This window comes from Silurus meridionalis, chromosome 17 (assembly GCF_014805685.1).
Source record: "Silurus meridionalis isolate SWU-2019-XX chromosome 17, ASM1480568v1, whole genome shotgun sequence".
NCBI classification, from domain to species: Eukaryota; Metazoa; Chordata; class Actinopteri; order Siluriformes; family Siluridae; genus Silurus; species Silurus meridionalis.
In genome coordinates, this window is record NC_060900.1 from 23510129 (window position 1) to 23532721 (window position 22593).

At 39.8% G+C, this 22593-nt stretch overlaps 1 protein-coding gene across 1 annotated transcript; it reads left to right on the forward strand.

Annotated features, from left to right (window-relative positions):
- The first annotated feature begins 1417 nt into the window (after positions 1-1417).
- bcas2 (BCAS2 pre-mRNA processing factor) lies at positions 1418-12083 on the forward strand. Its single transcript, XM_046870827.1, has 7 exons — positions 1418-1574; positions 3605-3697; positions 3780-3850; positions 5852-6013; positions 6294-6344; positions 11475-11555; positions 11651-12083. Exons 1-7 carry the CDS (start codon positions 1482-1484, stop codon positions 11775-11777), a joined length of 678 nt encoding a protein of 225 aa, XP_046726783.1. The 5' UTR covers positions 1418-1481; the 3' UTR covers positions 11778-12083.
- The last annotated feature ends 10510 nt before the right edge of the window (positions 12084-22593 follow it).

Below are 22593 nucleotides of genomic sequence, written 5' to 3' on the forward strand. Positions count from 1 at the left end.
GAGAAGGACAGAAGGAAATGCATTGTGTGTTTGTGGATTTAGAGAAAGCGTATGACAGGGTGAAGTGAAGAGTTGTGGTATTGTATGAGGAAGTCAGGTGTGTCAGAGAAGTATGTGAGGGTGGTGCAGGACATATGAGGACAGTGTGAGAGCAGTTTATTGTGCAGTAGGAACGACAGACTGGCCCAAGGTGAAGGTTGGACTGCATCAAGAATTGGCCCTGAGCCTTTCCTGTTTGCAGTGGTGATGGACAGGTTGACGGATGAGGTCAGACAGGAGTCTCCATGGACTATGATATGATATGATGCGGATGATATTGTGATTTGTGGTGAGAGTAGGGAGCAGGTTGAGAAGAGCCTGGAGAGGTGGAGGTACGCGCTGGAGAGAAGGGGATTGAAAGTCAGTAGGAGTAAGACAGAGTACATGTGTGTGAATGAGAGGGAGGGCAGTGGAGTGGTGCAGTTGCAGGGAGAAGAGGTGGTGAAGGTGGTGGAGTTCAGGTACCTGGGATCAACAGTGCAAGTAATGGAGAGTGTGTTAGAGAAGTGAAGAAAAGAGTGCAGGCAGGGTGGAGTGGGTGCAGAAGAGTGACAGGAGTGATTTGTGATAGTAGGGTCTCTACAAGAATGAAAGGGAAAGTTTATAGGACTGTGGTGAGACCTGAGATGTTGTATGGATTAGAGACAGTGGCATTGAGTAAAAGACAGGAGGCGGAGCTGGAGGTAGCAGAGCTGAAGATGTTGAGGTTTTCATTGGGAGTGACAAGGATGGACAAGATTAGAAATTAGTTTATTAGAGGGACAGTGCCTGTAGGATGTTTTGGAGACAAGGTGAGGGAGGAAGGAGAAAAAGAGGAAGGCAAAGGAGGAGGTTAATGGATGTGGTGAGGAAGACATGCAGGTAGTTGGTGTGAAAGAGGCAGATGTAGAGGACATAGGGGTATGGATATGGATGATCCGCTGTGGCGACCCCTAATGGGAGAAGCCGCAAGAAGAAGAAGAAGAAGTCGTCATAATTATGAGATAATAAGTCGTAATGATGAGATACTAAGTCGTAATTATGAGATATTAAGTCATAATTATGAGATAATAAGTGGTAATTATGAGATCAGGATCTCATAATTATGTGATATTAAGTCATAATTATGAGATATGTCGTAATTATAAGATACTACGTCATAATTATAATTTAGTCAATCATAATTATGAGCTCAGGATTGATATAAGATTTGTTTTTCTATCCTCCAGTACGTTAGGTGGCGCACGGCGCCCTAAAACACACGAGGACATTATATCCCACTACAATTCCGTCAAGCCACGCCCTTATCTCAGGACGCGTACGCTCGTGTTTTCTTTTACACGATTGGTTAGTTTTTCTCCAACCTTAACTTGTTTACCAATCAGACTGTAGGAGACGCGGCGTGTCGGAATATGAGTGGGAAAGAAAGATCTCGATGTGAAAGCGTGTTGTAGGATTTCAATATGGCTGGAGCTTCGTCTGTAGCCGGTGAAGTGTTTGTTGACGCTTTGCCGTATTTTGACCAGGGTTATGACGCTCCCGGGGTCAGAGAAGCGGTAAGTAGACAAAAAAATAAATGTTCCTGGTTAATACCGACTTCAGCAGTGAGCGCACACGGCTGCTAATGTTGCTAAAGCTAAGTAGCTAGCAAGCTAATGTTAGCTAATTTATTGTTTTGGAAAGAGTTCGATTCGGTGAGCTGGATTAGAAAGTGTTCATAGTAACAGTAACATTTTTATAGGAATCGATGCTGTAAAATGTTTGTGTATAACTTACTGATCAGCCCAAGAGGAAGTATTTATCATCATCATCATCATCATTATTATATCAAATCTCTTTATATATTATGGTAATATAATGTTTACTCCATTCATCTTATTTAACTGTGTATCTCAAATCACTGCTTCTCCTCTCATCTCGTACCAGACCTCCTCCCCTCTCAAACCAGACCTTCTCCTCTCCTCCCCTCATCCCAAAGCTTCTCCTATCCTCTCCTCTCCTCTCTTCTCGTACCAGACCTCCTCCCCTCTCAAACCAGACCTTTTCCTCTCCTCCCCTCATCCCAAAGCTTCTCCTATCCTTCCCTCTCCTCTCCTCTCGTACCAGAGCTTCTCCTCTCCTCTCATTTTGTACCAGAGCTTCTTATCTCCAGTCATGATACCAGTCTTATACTTCTCATCTCATGCCTGTGCTTCCAAAACAATTGCTTCATTCCAAACTCATTTCAGATTTTATCAACCATTCAACTATAGACTCCTTTAACTGTAAAATTAACTCCAACAAAACAGTGGTGTGCTGTGCATTTGGTACCTGGGCCCTCAGTGGGGATGTACCCGACTTAATCCACCTCTTAATACCACCACTATCATTAGCAATTATAGAAACCATCAATACAATACAAACGCAATATAACAACACGTGGCATTACAGAGAGAGAGAGAGAGAGAGAGAGAGAGAGAGAGAGGCATTTCACATATGGAGGGTGAATACCATTTTTACTAAAGCAAGAAACCCAGTTAAGACTCCAAACCTCTACACTACAACCACAACTGTACACCTACATCATCTGGAGCAGTTCAGAATCAATATTTATCTAATAACATGACAAAAACATAAACATTTTAATAAAATACAACCTACTCACCAGAGATGCAGACTCATAATATGCACCGCTCCTCAGAGGCTGTAATCCAGTGGTACTGCTCGTATTCACTGGTCTGGAAGTGGTGAACAAACCTTTTACCAGGCTGAGACAACGATGTCTCCTCACGATGTCTAGCTTTTCTTGAAAATGGATTTTCAAGTATGTTAGAGACCAAATAAATTTCTCTTCCTCCGTAGGCATAAAAAAGTCTAACTCAGATGTATTAATGTGTGCAGAGCTACAGACGTGTTTTGCCAGTCAAACTCGGCTGTAACGGTTTCCCTCTGACCAACCAATCAGAGGACGGAATAAATGCTGACTCTATTCTGGGCCAGCGAGCTGCCCTGTGAGGAGAATATAAAATCTGATTGGTTAAAGAAACAGAGCAATTTATTAAGGAGACTATGGTTAAAAAAAGACCACCAGTACTGAGATTAACATGACAGCACATAGAGGCTGAAATCTGATTGGACAAAAAAATCTAACATCAACTTACACGTACTGGAAGCAGTGCAGCCAAGAGAAACACTACGAAATGACGAGAAACTGCTGGGAATAAATTAATACAATTTCATGGAACAAATTATAATTTAGATTGTAAATGTAGGTCAGTGCTTCTGATAGTGTTTACGCCAGCAGAGAAGACTTTTCTGGACCTGACCGCACGCCACTGACCTCTTCACTGCTCATCATCACGTAATCCTGTTTTACACACGAAAAGATTGTAAAACCTCTGAATCTAATCTTTAATGAAGTGAAATGTGGTTTTCACTGATATTACAAAACAAAAGATTCTCTTCAATATGTTCTCACTTCCTGTCTCTCATTTCTATCAATTAATGTGTTGGGTTGCATTTTGCTCATGGTGAAATTGAAAAAAAGAGAGAATAAAAATAAATATATATATTATGGGATGTCCTTTAACTCTGCTTTGTTTTTCAGGCTGCTGCTTTGGTGGAGGAGGAAACGCGGAGATACCGACCAACCAAAAACTACCTGAGTTACCTGCCTACGCCTGATTTCTCCACTTTTGAAGTGCGCACTCCGAGTCCTGATGTTGCTTTATGTGTGGTTGTATGCTGGATAAATTGCTAATCTGTTGGTGTCTCTCACACAGACGGAGATCATGAAGAACGAGTTTGAGAGACTTGCTGCACGCCAGCCTATGGAGCTTCTCAGCATGAAGAGGTAAATCACACAGAACACGCACTGAAGATTTGATGCTGGACAGTTTGTGGACTAAAACCGCTCTTCTGGCAAATTGGTGGTGAAGTTGTAGCTCAGTGAAGTAGAAAAGGTTGACATTCGAGTCTTGATCTAGAGAATGTGAGTTTAAATTCCAACCATCTGTTGCTCCTGGGCCCCTGAGAGAGGCCCTTAACTCTCGACTACGCAGCCGTATAAATAAGAAAATTGCATCATTTCCAAATGGCATAAATGTCGGTGAATTGGCTTCCTGAGGGTTTTTATTTTTTGTGAACAAATTAATTCTATTGTATATATTTGTATTAAAATATTCTGATCGTCAAATTATGTTACCTGCAGTATGATTGCAGTAATAGACATATGAGGGCCTACAAATATGAGTAGTTGAAAGATTAGCACCCTGTTCAAGGCCCAGCACTGCCAGCTTTATTTTGCTGTTTTTCAAGCGGAAGGTCATGAGTTCAAAGTCCATCTTACACGTTTAGCAACTACTTCCATTACAGTAATACCTCGCCTACGTTACAGACCCCCCAAAATCCGTGGCAACCGAATATGTATTCAGTGCAGTATACAAAATACTTGTATATTGTAAGGCTTTATAAACCTCTTCTGCTCTTAAACACTTTCAATATTCTTAAACCTGCATAATTTTAACATAAATTCTATATGGGTACTAACCAGTGAAGATACAACTTTAATGATGATGGTGAATTACTTTACTTCCTTTACTTATTTTTATAATGCTTATATCTTTTGTTCAAGTAATGATCACGTTCAGTTTCAGTTTTTTCTTTTATAAACAGCAAATGAACAGCTGTGATCGTGGTTGCGCACTCGCGTATTTTTGAATTTCTCTGTAAATTCACTGGCGGTCTAGAGGTCAACCGGTTTATTGGCTGGCCGATTAATCAGGACGATTTTATTACAAAAATTACAAAAATGAATCAGCATGGGCCGATTATTATGCAGACTAATCTGACGCACCAAACCGCGCACGAACGTTCTGCGCTTGTGCGAGGGAACTCTCAAACACCAGCAGGTGGCAGTAGTGTGTATTTGGTATCCGAAAAGGGAAAACTGGAAGAGCTATTCAATACACTAAAACCCAGCTGACTCTGTTTAACCAGAGCAAACGATGTGGAAACAAAGTAAAGCCGACCGACGCTCAAATATTTCGGTCGACCTCTGATGCTTTCTTAACCCTAGAGTCTTGGCAGCCACATGAAGGTTTCCAAAATTTTCAACCTCAAATACGATAGATAGTTATATTTCCTACGCAAGATGCATCTTATACTTATTTGGAGTACTGATTACCCACATAATAAAGTGATAAAGTAAACAGCAGTAGTAATAAAGTAGACAGTAGAGATAAAGATTTTTAATACCTGATTTTGACGCTGTTGCTTTCCCCCCCCACATTTTTCACAAGAAACACATACAAATGTCCTCAACTCGTGTCATCATTCTTGAGTTGCCTGTTTTGCAAAAGTCAGTTTTGGCTCTGACCCGCCCCCTTGTGGACAGTTTGTTTATTGAAGAGGAGGGAACAACTTTTGTCACAAAGTCAGACATAAATTTTGACACACAAACCTTAACATTAAACTCAAACGTTCTTTCATGACTTAATTTTTATTTTTATTTTTTTTGCCAAAAGACCATCAAATTCACCACTGGAAATATTTTAAGAAGGAACTTTATTAATCCTGAAGGAAATTCTTTTGCCAAAGACTACTTCAGATTACAACGTTACAAATTTTAACCTGATTTTAAAATGGGTTTAAACAGAACAGCAACACGCCACCAATTCGGATGTTTTCAGTGCTCCAAACTATCCCACCCCCCCACCCATTTTTTCACAAGCACATCTGTTTAGTTATTCAGCATTGCTTTTCTGAAAGGACTCCAGTCGCCACAATCTTGTATAAAACACGTCGATGCGTCGTCTCATTTTGTAACCTGATATACACACGCGCTCGATTTCAGATACGAGTTGCCCGCCCCAACATCAGGCCAGAAGAACGACATGACGGCATGGCAGGATTGCGTGAATAACTCCATGGCTCAGCTGGAGCACCAGGCCGTTCGAATAGAGAACCTGGAACTCATGGCGCAGTACGGCACCAACGCCTGGAGGGTGTCTAACGAGTGAGTGGCAAAACTGAACAGAATTTAGCAAAGTGGTCCACCCCCACTTATATTCATACATTGTTGTAAACACCCAGACTTTCCTAACTTATGACCTTATTATCTAACATCCAGATGTGTGGGTAATGGTTGTATTGTAACGTATTGTAGATATTTGTTGTAGCACACATCGTTTGAGCAGATTAGCAGCGCCGCTGTAAAACAGGCTGTTGTGTTTTTGTGTGCATATTGTGCAGTCCTGCTTCTCATAACTAAATCATTTGTGTTTCGTGTTCGATAGCAATTTGGCGTACATGATTGAAAACGCGCAGAAGGAGCTGCAGAAGGTTCGGTAAGTACCCTTTTAATTTGTATGTGAAAAGGAAAGTAAAATACTTTCGCATCAGGATTCTTTGCCACACACAAAAAAAAAAAAACGAAACTAAAACCTAACTAAAAATCATGGGGGCAGGGAAAAAATGTGGTATGTAAATTTTTTTTGTTTACGTATAAACTGTTAGAATGAGGTCTTATAAGGAACAAATTTATAGGCACTAAAAATGTACATACACTATTTTAGGGCTGCAGCTATCGATTTAGTAATCGAGTATTCTGCCAATTATTCTATCGATTAATCGGATAAGTACTTTTTCTTCATTAAAGAGCAATACACGAGAGAAAATAAGACTGGTCTTTTAAAATAAACATGTAATTCGTTTCCTTTTTAAAATATTTTTTTATTATTTTTTGTAAAAAAAAATTTTGTTTAGAGGGTGGTGCGTCAGTAATAGCGGTCCGTAGGGAAACGCAGTGCTCCGTGTGTCGTTAAATGGAGTAAAGAAGTGCATTTTTGTATTGGAGTTATTCGAGTTGCTTAAGGAATTGTTTCAGCCCTACGCTATTTTTTTCACAACTTTCTAACCGTTTTATCCCTGTAAAGCTGCTTTAATTCTGTGTTTATTGTTCAAAGTGCCCTACGAATAAAAATGAATTAAATAAAAGCTGGATTAAAAAGAAGACAAGCAAATGTATGTGTATATAATGTATAATATATTGTTTCATACTGTTTAGGTTTTGAGACGGTGTCCGATGCTACACATGGTGTTTGTGTGCAGAAGTCAGCAAGTTGTTAGTAAAGCTCTCTTTAACGTCCTAATTGTCTCACAACATATTTTGAAATCGTATCTGTTGACACACTGGACTGCAAAATTCTTTATTCTCAGGACTCTCAATACCGTTGCACTACTGCCTTACCTACTGTTAGATATACTTATTGTTCTCCATCTTTCATTCATATATATATATATATATATATATATATATATTTTTTTATAAAAAATACCTCATGCTAATGTCATGTAAATATTCATATAATTATTTTAATATATACATATACTTCTGCACACACTTCTAAAAACTTTCTCGTGCTTTATTATTACTGTTTAATATTGTATAGTCACCTACATCTGTACATGACGATTAAAACTTGTATACGTCAGATTTTTTCCCGTTGTTTTCACATGCCAAAGTGATCCCGAAAACGGTGATGTCATCCGTGTAGTGAAACTGAAAGTCCATGTAGCCCATGTCAGCAGGTGGTGAGAGTCTGAATGAAGAGCAGAGTGCAGGACACTTTCATTCATTTTGTTGCAAAACCAGTAGTGAAAATGTAGTTAAATGAGAGGAAAGAAATTGCAGTAAGAACTTGTCGGTGGAGATGGCAGAAGAAATTGTGTGCCTGTGAACTTTTCATGGAGCTGTGTCATAGTCTCATTAGCAGTCATTTCCATGCTTGTGTGTTTACGTTTGTTCCTTATACAGTGGGGCAAAAAAGTATTTAGTCCGCCACCAATTGTGCAAGTTCTTCCACTTAAAAGATGAGAGGCCTGTAATTTTCATCATAGAAACACTTCAACTATGAGAGACAAAATGAGAAAAAAAACCCCTGAAAATCACATTGTCTGATTTTTAAAGAACTTATTTGCAAATTATGGTGGAAAATAAGTATTTGGTCACCTACAAAAAAGCAAGATTTCTGGCTCTTACAGACCTGTAACTTCTTATTTAAGAGGCTCCTCTGTCCTCCACTTGTTACCTGTATTAATGGCACCTGTTTGAACTCGTTATCAGTATAAAAGACACCTGTCCACAACCTCAAACAGTCAGACTCCAAACTCCACTATGGCCAAGACCAAAGAGCTGTCAAAGGACACCAGAAACAAAATTGTAGACCTGCACCAGGCTGGGAAGACTGAATCTGCAATAGGTAAGCAGCTTGGTGTGAAGAAATCAACTGTGGGAGCAATTATTAGAAAATGGAAGACATACAAGACCACTGATAATCTCCCTCGAGCTGGGGCTCCACGCAAGATCTCACCCCATGGTGTCAAAATGATCACAAGAACGGTGAGCAAAAATCCCAGAACCAAACGGGGGGACCTAGTGAATGACCTGCAGAGAGCTGGGACCAAAGTAACAAAGGCTACCATCAGTAACACACTACGCCACCAGGGACTCAAATCCTGCAGTGCCAGATGTGTCCCCCTGCTTAAGCCAGTACATGTCCGGGCCCGTCCGAAGTTTGCCAGAGAGCATTTGGATGGTCCAGAAGAGGATTGGGAGAATGTCATATGGTCAGATCAAACCAAAATAGAACTTTTTGGTAAAAACTCATTGTTTGGAGGAGAAAGAATGCTGAGTTGCTTCCAAAGAACACCATACCTACTGTGAAGCATGGGGGTGGAAACATCATGCTTTGGGGCTGTTTTTCTGCAAAGGGACCAGGACGACTGATCCGTGTAAAGGAAAGAATGAATGGGGCCATGTATTGTGAGATTTTGAATGAAAACCTCCTATCAGCAAGGGCATTGAAAATGAAACGTGGCTGGGTCTTTCAGCATGAACATGATCCCAAACACACGGCCCGGGCAACGAAGGAGTGTCTTCGTAAGAAGCATTTCGAGGTCCTGGAGTGGCCTAGCCAGTCTCCAGATCTCAACCCCATAGAAAATCTTTGGAGGGAGTTGAAAATCTGTGTTGCCCAGCGACAGCCCCAAAACATCACTGCTCTAGAGGAGATCTGCATGGAGGAATGGGCCAAACTACCAGCAAAGGTGTGTAAAAATCTTGTGGAGACTTACAGAAAACGTTTGATCTCTGTCATTGCCAACAAAGGGTATATAACAAAGTATTGAGATGAACTTTTGTTATTGACCAAATACTTATTTTCCACCATAATTTGCAAATAAATTCTTTTAAAAACCAGACAAATGTGATTTTCTGGATTTTTTTTTTTTTTTCTCATTTTGTCTCTCATAGCTGAAGTGTACCTATGATGAAAATTACAGGCGCCTCTCATCTTTTTAGGTGGGAGAACTTGCACAATTGGTGACTGACTAAATACTTTTTTGCCCCACTGTAATTAAGTTTGTCCCCAATGATTGAGCCAGTGGTGACTGTGGTGTGAAGAAAACTCCCTGAAGTGGCATGAAGAAGAAAACTTGAGAGGAACCAGACTCAAAAAAAGGGAACCCGTCCTCATCCGGGTGGCACGTTCATTACAGTCCATGTTCAGGTGTACGGCAATTAAATGTAACTGTGATCCTTGTAGAAGACTCTTGATATTAAGTGCAGTCCAAATCCATCTTTAAAGCTCCCGCGCTGCGCCGTAATCACGTGGATCCCCAGGCCGATGGTGCGAAACCCTCCCCATTTGCACACTGTCTCCAATTTAACGGGAACTTTCCATGGGAACTTCATCTGGGGGAATTTTGGGCATATTCCAAGTCAGAAACTTGCCATGGGAATTAATTAGAAGTTTGGGGAAATTTGAGAAAACTATCATATTCAAACACAAATTTTTTTTTTACTCACTCTGTCTGACCTGCAAACTAATACAGATTTTAATTACATTTCCACTTTTTTCAGTCACGTTGATTGAATTGTAAGTTGAACAATTATAGATATTTCTTTAAATATATTACACAATACTACGGTTTTGTTCTGTGTTTTTGATTAAATAAATGCAGGCTTAATGAGCATAAGAGAGTTCTTTTAACAATATTTAAAAAAATTATAATGTGTCCAAAAGTTTGACCAGTTCTGTCTTCTTCTGTATAAGAACAGAGAACTGGCAAGCAGAAGGTAGAAGAAAGAGAGCATCACAGCTTAAACTAGCAAGCCTCAAAAATCAACAAAGAAAAAGTGCTAGTTTACATTTCACACATCCGATTTACTGGCTGGCCACTGTATTCATACATTTTGGTATTTGCTTGTTAATCGCCAAAACGATAGATAAAATATATGTACCCAAATAATACCAAAATGTTTTTTTTTTTTTTTTTTTTTTCTTTCTATCCCACCTAAATGTCTGTTCGGACACTATATTTGTTTTTTGCATTGATATAATTTTGTTGCACAATAGCTTCAATACAGCACAAGGAACTTGTGTGACACAAGGAAAACTTGTGTAATATTTATGTAATGTACATAAATATTCACCAACGCACATTTTTTGACATTATTTTGTGTGCAGGATTTAAGAAATGATGTTCTGGAGGAATGCACAGTGCATGTCGGGGGTGTGACCTCAGTAACTGATTGTAGAAATGTAACTTAAATTGCATTAAATCTGGTTGTTTTATCCAAAATTTTTATTTTCTGTTATAGGCTGACCTACAATTTTGTAAAATCCCAGGTTAATTCCTATGGAAAGTTCCAGCTTTGGAAATTCCCAAAATTTTCCATAATTGTTTTAGGGAAATTCTGTCTGTGTCGTTCTGTCTAATTCCCTAATTTAATTTTTTTTATCTGAAAAGAGAGCGAAAGAAAAAAAAAAAACAATCTGTCTTTTATTACAGAAAATCATAGATAGAAACAGTTTAAATGAAACTGTAATAATAAATACAAGTAAAAGCAGATATTTTAATTTTATTTATTTGAGCTTTGGTTGTCACTGATGGGGGCATATATAGGAATCCAAAAGCATGATGAAACGTCTCTCTTTCTCTGACACACACACACACACACACACACACACACACACACACAACTCACTGCATGGCATAGTCAGTTTACATCCGTGTCTCACTGACTGACTCAGAGTAAATCAGCTCGGATGCTCTGCTCACTGAGTGAATCAGAGGGTGACTCTGAACGTCACGGATAGATAGATTGGCTGTGCTGCATTGCCCCTGGCTGTGAGGAAGGTGTGTGTGTGTGTGTGTGTGAGAGAAATCTGTCAGTGATGGTCCAGCATTCCCATCAGGATATATTTGTGCCTCACACATTTTGTTCTCTGAATAGGCTCTGGCTTCACCACCCAAACCAATATAAAGCTGTTACTGGAGTTGGATGATTGAATGCTAATTAGTAATGATGTTTGGACAGAATTTATTATTTTCACATGGAAACATGTATCGTTTAGTTCCTGCGATTAATCCAAGGTCAAATTTCCCAACGCAACTTATTGCTGTCGTTACAGGAAGAAGATTCAAGACTTGAACTGGCAGCGGAAGAACGATCAGCTGACCGGAGGGGCCAAACTGCGAGAACTAGAGTCCAAGTATGTGTTTCCGAACAGAACTTTCCGGATTATTCCTCTCATTCGAGCTTTTTGGAGCGTTGTAAACCATGGCTGTGTTTTGTTTAATTTGACAGCTGGGTGTCCCTCGTGAGTAAGAACTACGAGATCGAGCGAGCCATCATACAGCTGGAGAACGAAGTCGCACAGCTGAGGCAGCAGCAGGGAGACGAGAACAAGGAGAACATCCGACAGGACTTCTAATAAGTGACAGGCCTGTCCAGCACAATCTGGAACAACAGACGGACGAACTGTCAAAAATAAGACGCCAAGTCTGCAGAAAAAGACATTTCTGAGGAAAGTGTGTTTTTTTTTTTTTTTTTCTCCGCCTCATACCTTGCAGTGAGAGAAGGAAACGGTACTGAAGTACTGAGTATCTTACTAGTAACTCGCAACAGTACAGTTCAGCAGGACTTCATTGGTTTGTATGTTTGTGGAGGTTTTTTTTTAGTTTTCAACTGATGATTTAAACTGTATTTTTATACAATGTAATAAACATTTAAAAACAAACATTGTTTAAAGATTATTGGAAACTGATAAAAACTTAAAGGAATATCAGCAAATATCTTGTTCAGGTGGCAGTCGAGAAAACATGGCTGCCATTCAAATGAAAAAATAAGATAAAATATCCATAAGAGCGCATAATGCCCACTAGGGGGAGGGTGGCAGCTTACTGGTAAAAGCATTACACTTTTGCATGCGGTGATTGCGGGTTCGAGTCCCGGCCATAGCAGGCTGTCTTACTTGGGCCCTTGAGCACGGCCAAGGCATGAGTAAGTAAGCAATCAGGCCCCAACTAACTGAAGAGCCCAAATGGACACCTTTTAATTTGCTTTCATTTTTTTGTCCCATTGCTCCAATTTAAATTGGACGGGTGCAATAATGCAGCTGAGAATTGCTTGGGGCCTCGCTGATGTACACACACCGGATGGCAATGTGTTAGTCAGTGTACATCCTCCTCTCACAGAGTGACTCAGGGTGACTCAGTTTACATACTGTACCTGACTCACGGAATGACTCGTAATTTGTGCGGCTTAGTGAAGGACTCACATGTGACTCATGAGGGTGTGTCTAATAAACGCTTATTTATTTAAATATTTTCCTTGCCCTATTTAAGCTACTTACCACTGAAACAATATAATTAAGAGTTTCTTTGTGCCAGTATTGTACAATATTTAGTTGAACTTGGAAGCTTCTGATCAGTAGCTTAATGTTGAACCATCATCAAATACCTGATGGTGATACGTGAACAATTTAAGTGGATTATTAGCTGACTTGAACAGTAATGAATTGATTCAGGAAGTCTAATTAGATTTATCAAGAAGACCTGCCCAAATACCAGTGTATGAAGGCTGTTACATCTACCAGGTGGTATCAAAAAGTTACAAAACTAACTGGTGATATTCTGAACACGCGTGTTGCCACGTCTGCACGAAACTGGGCAAATCTGCCACAGAGACACTTGACCTGAAATATGGCGATGCTGCAACGAGTCGTTCGAGGTGTTTTGGTGGCACGAAAGAGTGGGAGAACATCACTGAAAGACGACAAGAGATCAAAAAGTCCTTCAACGGGCTCAACCCCCGAAAACGCCGAAACCATTCGGCAACCTGTGCGTGATGATCGTCGGAGAACAATCCACATGGTCTCACTTCTGCACCCACCCTCCTCGCCAGTTTTGGTTTCTGCGTACTTCCTCCGCTTCCTGAAGGTGAAGATCCGGCTCAAAGGTCTTCGTTTTGACACCATTGTGGAGATCCAGCGCGAATCGCAGAAGGTGCTGGATGAGCTTCGAAAAGAAGACTTCCAGCACAATGTGGCAGGACAGCTGGGAGTGTTGTATTAATGTGTAAGGGGACTATTTTAAAGGTGATGGTGTGTAAACCTATATAAATGAAGTACTTGCTTGTAAACAAAGCTAGTCTCGAAAAAAATTATAAAATCTCGTACAGGTAGTCCCTGACCCCATCTTGAAAATATTGCATGGCCTAGGGTGAAGAATAGTGATCAGTAGAGGGTATAGTCAGTTCAGTACAATACTTTATAAATTATACAGTGTATATATACAATGTATATATGTATGTATACTTTTTTGCCATTCTGTTATCGTTATCGTACAATCAGACAAGTCAAATCATTGTAACACTGGGACCATCTGTATATGTAAATATTTCTAGATCTTTAATTAAATTGCTTTTAAATCTTGATATTCCTTCAATCCTTAATTTACAAACTCAAATCGCTGGATTCCAAACACTGCCCACAAAATGAGCTTGCTAGCTTTATTCTCTACACGTTTGATTAAAAAACATGGCCAGTGTTTGGTCTCTTGCAAAAACAGTGAAACAGACTGTTGGGTTTTATCCATGCAGGAAATACTGCTTCAAACTTCTGTTCCTTTTTTCTAAGCCGTAATCCGTACCAGACTTGGAGACTAAAGGTTTTGTTCTAGATTTATTTGAATTAAGTTTGTTGCTCAAAAAAAAAAATCTCTACTTTAATAAACGATTGGTAATGAAGCTAAGATGAGGGAACATTTTGTAGGCCATGATTAAAAGCATCAACATTCTGAGGCCTGTTGGTTCAAACTGGTTTCACGATCATTGGGGATTATGGATAAGATCCAGAATTGTTGACACTTTTTATAGTGATATGCAAATTTAAAAACCATGTGTGCTGAGCTTAATTATCAAGGGATGTCAAATCGTTAGTGTTTTAATCGTTAGTCAAGCAGACAAAATGCATCACTTCTCCAGGAACAATCCAGAATTTGATAAAGCAGTGATTTCTGGAGGCAATTTGGAAAAAATGGGAAAGCTGTAACCTTCTGGCAGAGGCAAACTACTTGTTTAAGTAGAGCATCAACACCACCGGAAGACGGAGGTCAAAATCCATCATCATATTGTCGGCTCTTCCACTTTATATAGAATTGCAATGGACAGATTTTAATGAACGACTATAACTGGGGAAACTGAATGCATGAGAATGTACATTAAAGATGTGTGCTTTATTTTAATCAAAATTAAAAGACCCCAAAATCAATTAAGTAACATTTCATTACATATACAATATTTTTAAGATGTTTATTCTTCCAAGATTATGGCTGCCTGCTCGGCAAAACCTTCCTGATTAGCTGCTGACCTGTGGCAGGTTTTTAATTAGCTCCAGATTTGAAACAGAAATAATGGTATAAGTCCTTAGAGGTCCAGGTTAGAAGCTCCAATGGAGCTCCTGAGGCAAGATTACAGATTTAAACCAGCACTTTTTCTTTAATAGGCGCTCGCCTCCAGATGTCAGGACTTTACATAGCTTGTCATAGTTGGCCAATATCTGTTTCCATTTTCAGCAAAACATATTTAGCTCGAAATGCTATGAAATGCTCGATCCATCACCACTTTGGAGAAGGTGGTTTGTAGCCACTGGACCTCAGTGGCTCTGGTTTGCACATGCTTACTGTATATTTGGCTGAAAGTTGTACAGTGGCAGTGCTGTATCTTTCCAGAGATGATTTTTTGTGTTCACTGTGTGATAATCAGACAGCTACACCCAGGGATGGGCAGTGTGTGTGTGTGTCTGTGTGTGTGTCTGTGTGTGTTCTGTACACCTGTACACCAGTCCCATTTTGTTGCCAACGCAACCAACATTCATTCCTGAGAATGAGTCCTTTTTCTTCCTCTTTCAAGAGGAAGAAAATGCAAACGGAGATCTCATTAATGTTCGGTCCATTACAGCTGAAGTGTTTCACCAGTGGAAGCGAGAAATCGTTCATTTATATGCATATACACTGCTTGACGTCTAAGGTTACTTTTTTTTTTTTTAACATAAAAGCTTTTTAATACAGAGAAAAAAAATTCTATAAAAGAATTTTAAGAGGTGTTTAAGGTATTTCACTGCATAATTCAATAACAAATAAAAAACAATTAGACACACAAAAGGAAGTACTTGAAACTAGCAGAGAAAGTAGCCATTTTCAGTAAAACGGTCAATTGAACCTCAATCGCTCTACTCACTATTAGGAAGGTTTTATTGCATTCTCAAAAAACAAAAGAGGAATCACACAATGTGGAGGCAGTAGGAGTAAAGGTTTGAGAAAAATAAATGCTACACATCAAAATCTCTGTCTGAGGTTGGGGTTTAGCATAACAATCGTCACTCTTCCTGTTTTCTAAGCTTTTCTAAAGACTCGGGTCAATTTCATGTTTATTACACGTCACTGTTTTACTGTGAAGATCATCACAGCCCTGTTTGACTTCTCCAATCATGACATGGTTAATAGCAATTCAGTGCGTTTGGAGTTTTGCGGTTGAGAATTACGTCTCAGTCAAATAAGTGTTTACTGGTGACGAGTTTACTTCCTGGTGCTCATTCTTTAGGGTTATGACCTGCAACAAACCATAACACACCACTAGGTACATCATTATCTTTCACTCAATTGCCCCTACATGCAAATGAGTGTGTGAATGTGGACGAGCATGTCACTTTCTCATGGTTCCCGATCCAATTCCAACCAGTCTGAGATAATGCAGTTTGGGTGGATTTGATGCATCATAAGTGCACAAGTTTGTTGGAAGTCCTGCCCCATTCAACACAGAAATCCAGGCCAAACAAATTCTCCAAAAAAGCTCCTCTATAGCAATGTGTAGTGCGGATCAAACGCTCCTCAGCAGTAAACATTTTTTGTATTCATTAGTGTCTTTCCACAGCAGTATGTGGCAGAAGATGAAATGGCAAGTCGGGGCCAGTTCTCTTGTTATCTAAAGTCTTCACTGAAGTCTCTAAGCATTCAAAACATGATTTTGTTCTTGATTGTAACCTTTAAATCATAATGTAGGATTAAAATTTTTAGGTAATGGTTCTGGTTTCTTTTAGAAAAATAAAACAAAAGGGTTAAAGTGTGTTTTTGTTCACGAATGAGGTTGCTACTTTGGATTGACTAAAAGACAGGAGGTGGAGCTGGAGGTAGCAGAGCTGAAGATGTTGAGATTGTTGAGATCGCTCATTGGGAGTGACGAGAATGTACAGGATTAGAAACTAATTTATTATAGGTGCTGTGCATGTAGGACGATGTGGAGACAAGGTGAGAAAGGTGCGATTGAGATGTTTTGGACATGTGCAGATGAGGGACATGGGGTATGTAGGAGAATGCTGAGGATGGAGCCGCCAGGAAGGAGGAAAAGAGGAAGACCAATGAGGAGGGTTATGGATGTGGTGAGGAAAGACATGCAGGTAGTTGGTTTGAAAGAGGCAGATGTAAAGGACAGGGGGTATGGAGACGGATGATCCGCTGTGGCGACTCCTAATGGGAGCAGCTGAAAGAAGAAGAAGAAGAAGATGTCGCTACTTTCTACGCGATGATTATATCATAAACCTAAAAACGAGCTGCATCACTTATCACTTCAAACAAACCATATTTCAAACAAATGGGAAAGAAAAATCTAACGGTTGTATAAATGTATGAAGGAAATGAATGTGTAAACAAATGCAATGCAAACAATACATACCATTTACGTAAATTAAGTAGTTGCATCTGTATCTAATTGAATAGACTTTATCACATCTAAGGCACATACTTGGAAATCATTTGTTGGTCTAATTAAGTTCATTTGCATGTCACTATACCTGTTGGTTTCTTTATTTTTACTGAAATGTTCTTCTGGAAGTCCTACTCTGTGCATTTTATAAGTGGACATTTGCTTTTTGTGTGTCCTGTTAAAAAGGCAGATGCTGCCATGTGATATTTTTATCATGCCCAAACAAAACTTAATTCCTGGAGAGGTTTCCCATGCGATCTACGATGCCCGTGGTGCCCTTTCTTATCAGGGAAGAATCACACAGCATGGCGCATATGTTCTTCTTCAGTTTAATGCAGATAACAGACAAGTGTATATACACACTGGAGAAAAACCCTGACCTGCAACTGTTCTTGATTGGGTAAGAAGACATAATAACCAGAGATGTTTGAGCCCAGACAAAGACATTCTGTGTACCTTACATACCCACATCGTAAAGATCCTATAGACACTGAACAGACCACATAGGAATGTGTTTAGAGAACCGGTGTGAGAACCATCTGAACTCTAACAAACCAATAAACAATTGAAACATTCATCAAAAGATAATACATAATTGCCTAAATAAAAATACAAAACAGTGCAGATTTATGACTAAATTGATTGTTATCAAGCATGAAAAAAGAATAGCTGAATCTTTTACAAGAAAAAGAAATTGCGAAAACCTATAAAAACAAACACTGAAAAAGGAATTGTTATACACAGTATAATAGTATAGCATAATAATTATATCAAGATTTTTCAATTATTACTGAATATGATACTTTGGTGTCAGTGCACTGAAAAAGATTTTAATGATTAGTTCTAATTTAAAAAGATCTCAGACTTGTCATATCACTGCAATTAAATTGTTACTGCAACATTTCCACCCGGAAATACACACAATTCAATCTTCCCTTTATAGTTTAAACAAATTTCTGTTTTCCTCACTTCCCCTAGTCACTTCCACATTTGGTCTGTTTTATTTTTACCTTAACGTGTTTTTTACAGCTTGTTTGGAAGAGGAAGGACTGCAATGTTAAAGCTGTTATAAAGACTTCTATATTGTGAGAAATGATTTACTACTGAAGCAGTGGGCAGAGCCATCAGAGTTAAACTCGATCCAGCTGAGCGTTGATCACACACCCCAAGCACTGCAATCGGAACGTGTATTACAGTGGTAGCTCAGTGGTTAATGTGCCGGGTTACTGATCAGAAAGTCAGGGGTTCAAGCCACAGTATCTCCAAGCTGCCACTCTTGGGCCCTTGAGCAAGGCCCTTAACTCTCTGTGCTCCAGGGGTGCGGTATCATAGCTGACCCTGCGCTCTGACCCCAGCTTCTGAGCAAGCTGGGATTTGCGAAGAACAAATTTCACTGTGCTGTAATGTATATGTGACAAATAAAGACTATTCTATTTTCTTCTTTTTGGAAACTCCAACATAGCCGTCCAGCAAAAGTGACAAGTACAATTTAAGCAAAGGGTTAGAAATAATAAATCGGTTAATCGATGAATTAATAATGCATCAGTTAAATAATTATATAACGAGAAGAGTCGAGAAGAGTCGACTTCTACAAATTTCTACAATTTGACAAATACACAGAACGATAGATTACACTTCTGCTCCTTTGCATGCAGGAGTTTAACAACAACCGAAAAAGGAGATGAGTGTGTGCTAATGGTGTGGTAGTGTTAGTAATGAACCCTTATGGGTTTCTTATTAATGTTTATCAATGGCTCAAAAGCTGGTGGGAAGTCAAACACTGACTTTGTTAACATATTTTTCAGCCAACTTTAAATTTGTTTCCCAGCTAATTAACTGCAATTTATCATCCATGTGAACATTACCGACATTTTAAACACCAGCTGCTAGGCTAATTTGGCAAAATAGGAGCAACTTAAGCTTGCAACCATGACAGTGTATATATGTTCGAATCATATAAAGCATTGTTAAGTTGGTGTACAGTATATGGACATCTGGGTCACCTGACTTTTCCAGCCATGTGTGGTTCTTCCCCAAACTGCTACCAGACAGTTGGATGCACACATTTGAACATGATGTTATTGTAAGTGGTAGCATTACATTTTCCCTTCATTTGAACTAGAAGACCCAAACCTGTTCCAGCAGGACAATGCTCCTGCGCACAAAACCAGCTCCATGAAGATATGCTTGGGTGGAGTGAAAGATCTTGAGTTGCCTGCTGACTTCAACTCTACTGAACGCTTTCGGATTTAACTGGATTGCTGACTGCACCCCAGGCCTCCTCCCTCACCTACATCGGTACCTTAATTTACTAACACCCTTGTGGCTGATGGAACACAAATCTCCATGGATACATCAAGGTTTCAAGGTTTTTTTATTTGTCAATGCCACCATATGTGCAGACATTCAGTGGAATCAAAATACCGTTTCTCTACTCTCTCTTCAAGTGTTTACATTGTCAATGTAGTATAGAAAGTTTGTATATGCAGTCAGTGCAATATTAGCAGTTTAGTAAAATATAGACAGATTTTGTATGAGGTAACAGCAGTGTACTTGTAATAAATAAACATATATAACCGGGTGAATATTTTTTGTATACATCTGAATGACTAGACATCCGAGTAAATGTAAACAGTGAATTTGTTAATGTACAACTATACATCCAAATATACGTCAACAATGTGTATGGTGCAAATATACATTCTAATACAGTGGAACCCGGTTATGTCGATGTCCTAGGGGGTCGCCAAAAAGCATCGAGGTAACCGATGATTGAGATAAACGAAAATCAAAATGGCGGCAATATATTAACGTGCTTGAAATTTCTTTATGTACATGATGTGCGTTAATAAATGAGAATGTGCATGCACGTGTTTTTGAAGGGTTTTTTTACACAATAAATAAAAATACATACAGTACATGTTTATCTGTCAGGAATCCACCTTCCACGCCCCCTTTGGCCCCCTTCAGCGTGTCAGGTGCTTTCTCAGCCGCTTTTTCTGAAGCTCCCGGCTTCAATCGCGCACATATGGTGCTCATTTAGCATCATCACCAGCTCCTATTTAAACTTCCACACTCTCACTGTCCGTTATTGTAGGTATATGTTGATTGTTCCGCCACTTCCGCGTGTTCTTCTGCGGCTGCACCGAGATAACCGACGTTAAATGGCAAATTTTTCCCCCCTTGTGCTCGAGATATCAGGGTTCGGCGACATAAAAAAAGTCGACCTAACCGATAAAAAATGCTTAGAAAAAGAGAATTTGGCGGTTCCACTTTAAAAACGTCGACTTAATAGGGTTGTCGAGGTAACCGAGGGCGAGATAACCGGGTTCCACTGTATATGTAAACATTTAAGAGTTCAGCATCCTGACAGCCTGATGGATGAAGCTGTTTTAAAGTCTTGTGGAACCTGGAGAATCTAGTACCTTCTCCCTGAAGGCCGGAGGCTTAATTGGCTGATGGCTCTGTTGGTGAGGCGGGTGTGGAAGATATAAGGGAGGGCAGAGTGACACTGGTGATCATGATGGCTGCATTTGCCATTTATTGAAGAACCTGTCGTCAGGAGGCAGTGCAGCCTTCGTCTCCACTGCAGCACCGTTGATGGTTAGTGGTGGGTGCTGTGGATGTCCTCTTCTCAAGTTAATGACAATTTCTTTGGTCTTCCCTATTTTGAGGAAAAGATTGTTGTTACACCACTGGACCAGTCTGCAAATGATGTGGTTACTGCTTTACCTGGGTACACAATCATGGGTCAACAGAGTGAAGAGTATCGGACTGAGCACGCACCCTTGTGGCACCCTTTGCTTAGCGTGATGGTCTTAGATGTTTTTCCGCTGACCCGTACATTTTGTGGTCTCTTTAATAAGAAGTCCAGCACCCGGTTACACTTAGGGGAGTTTAGTTCCAGGTGTCTCGTTTTTTTATTGGCTACTGGTGGATAATTGTGTTGAATGCTGAACTAAAATCCAAGAACAGCATTCACACATAGTAGTCCTAGGAGTCCAGGTGTGTAAGGGCTGGATGGAGATCGGCTGAGATGGCATTCTGTTCTGTATGCAAACTATAATGGGTCATGGGAGGGAGGAAGAATTATTTTATTCGTTGCATGATCAGTCACTCAAAGCACTTTATAATGATGGGGGTCAGGCAATGGGCCGGTAGTCGTTGTGGCTGGATGGGTGTGACTTCTTTGGGACTGGAATTATTGTGGTGGCCTTCAAACATGACTTGGGATATGTCACTGTCACAGATCTGTGGCAGGGGTTTATAGTTTGTTATAGTTTGGATGCCTTGCCAGAGACTCTGTGGGTCTCTGATGTTGCTGAAATGTCCAGATATTTTATCGCTGTATTGTTTTGCTTTTCTGATTCCATGGGACAAGTTGGCTCTTGCTGCTGCAAGGCCTGCAGTGTCACTGAGTCCCGAGCCCTCAGAAGCTTGTGTACTTTGCCTGTCAGCCATGGTTTCTGGTTAGCCTGAATAGTGATAGTTTTCCTGTGTGATATCATTCAGTGCACTTTGAGATGTAAGCAGTAACAGCCTCAGTATATTCTTCTATGTCTATGTCTATGTGGTCGTTGTAAGTTGCGGCTTCTTTGAAGATGTCCCAGTCTGTTGTGCCAAAACAGTCTGGACTGCACCCTCTCTGGCCACACACGTACCTCCTTCTTGGTTGGTCTGATGATTCTGTTTGGTCTGTACGCAGGTGTGTGCATGATGATGATGATGTGGTCAGACAGTCCACAATGGGGGAGGGGGGAGGCTTTGTATGCTCCTTTGCTGTTTGTGTATGTCAAGTCCAATGTATTACTGGCCCTTTTGGGAATTGCATTGACGCATTGATCTACTCAACTACTCATACTGATTATTTTGTCTAATAAAGTCTGTTTTTTTTGCATTACAACCTTGATTTATTCTATCCTTAGAGATCACAACTACTTTACTATATTTATTAAAGATTTGCTACGAGAATGTGAGCCTTGGATTTCTTATTTCCTAAACCAAAATATAGAAGTAAAGCAGCTGGCAAAACCCATACCAAACCTGAGCTCAGGGCCAAACCAAGTACCATGAAACTGTGAGGCAGCAAAGCTACCTACAACAACCCTGTGTAACTATTTTAGATGAAATACTAAACTGTGGCTGACCCTTCAAATCAGACGATATTTATTTTACACTGCAATACAATTTCTTTCAGTGTTTCAAATGGTTAAGGATTTGGGTTACTGGTTAGGTTGGAGTTAAAGCCTCAGTATTGCTAAATCAGGTAGGCTCTTAAAGCTGTTTGCTCTATGGTTGCTGTATCATGGCTGACCCTGTGTAATGACCTCAACTACCCCAATAAGCTAGAATAAGTAATAAATCGAAATAAATTGTACTTGACTTTATTTCTTCTCATGTTGAAATAGTACTTCTCCAAACATCAGGGATTTTCACAGATGATCTATTGATATAAAAACTACATAATATGTTTGCTTGGTAGCTTCAGT

Bases quoted from the DNA above. Each gene is read 5' to 3' on its own strand.
- bcas2 (XM_046870827.1), top strand. From the start codon at position 1,482: ATGGCTGGAGCTTCGTCTGTAGCCGGTGAAGTGTTTGTTGACGCTTTG. The intron at 3,851-5,851 runs GTAAATCACACA...GCTCGATTTCAG, and splicing joins GAGCTTCTCAGCATGAAGAG to ATACGAGTTGCCCGCCCCAA. The intron at 6,014-6,293 runs GTGAGTGGCAAA...CGTGTTCGATAG, and splicing joins GCCTGGAGGGTGTCTAACGA to CAATTTGGCGTACATGATTG.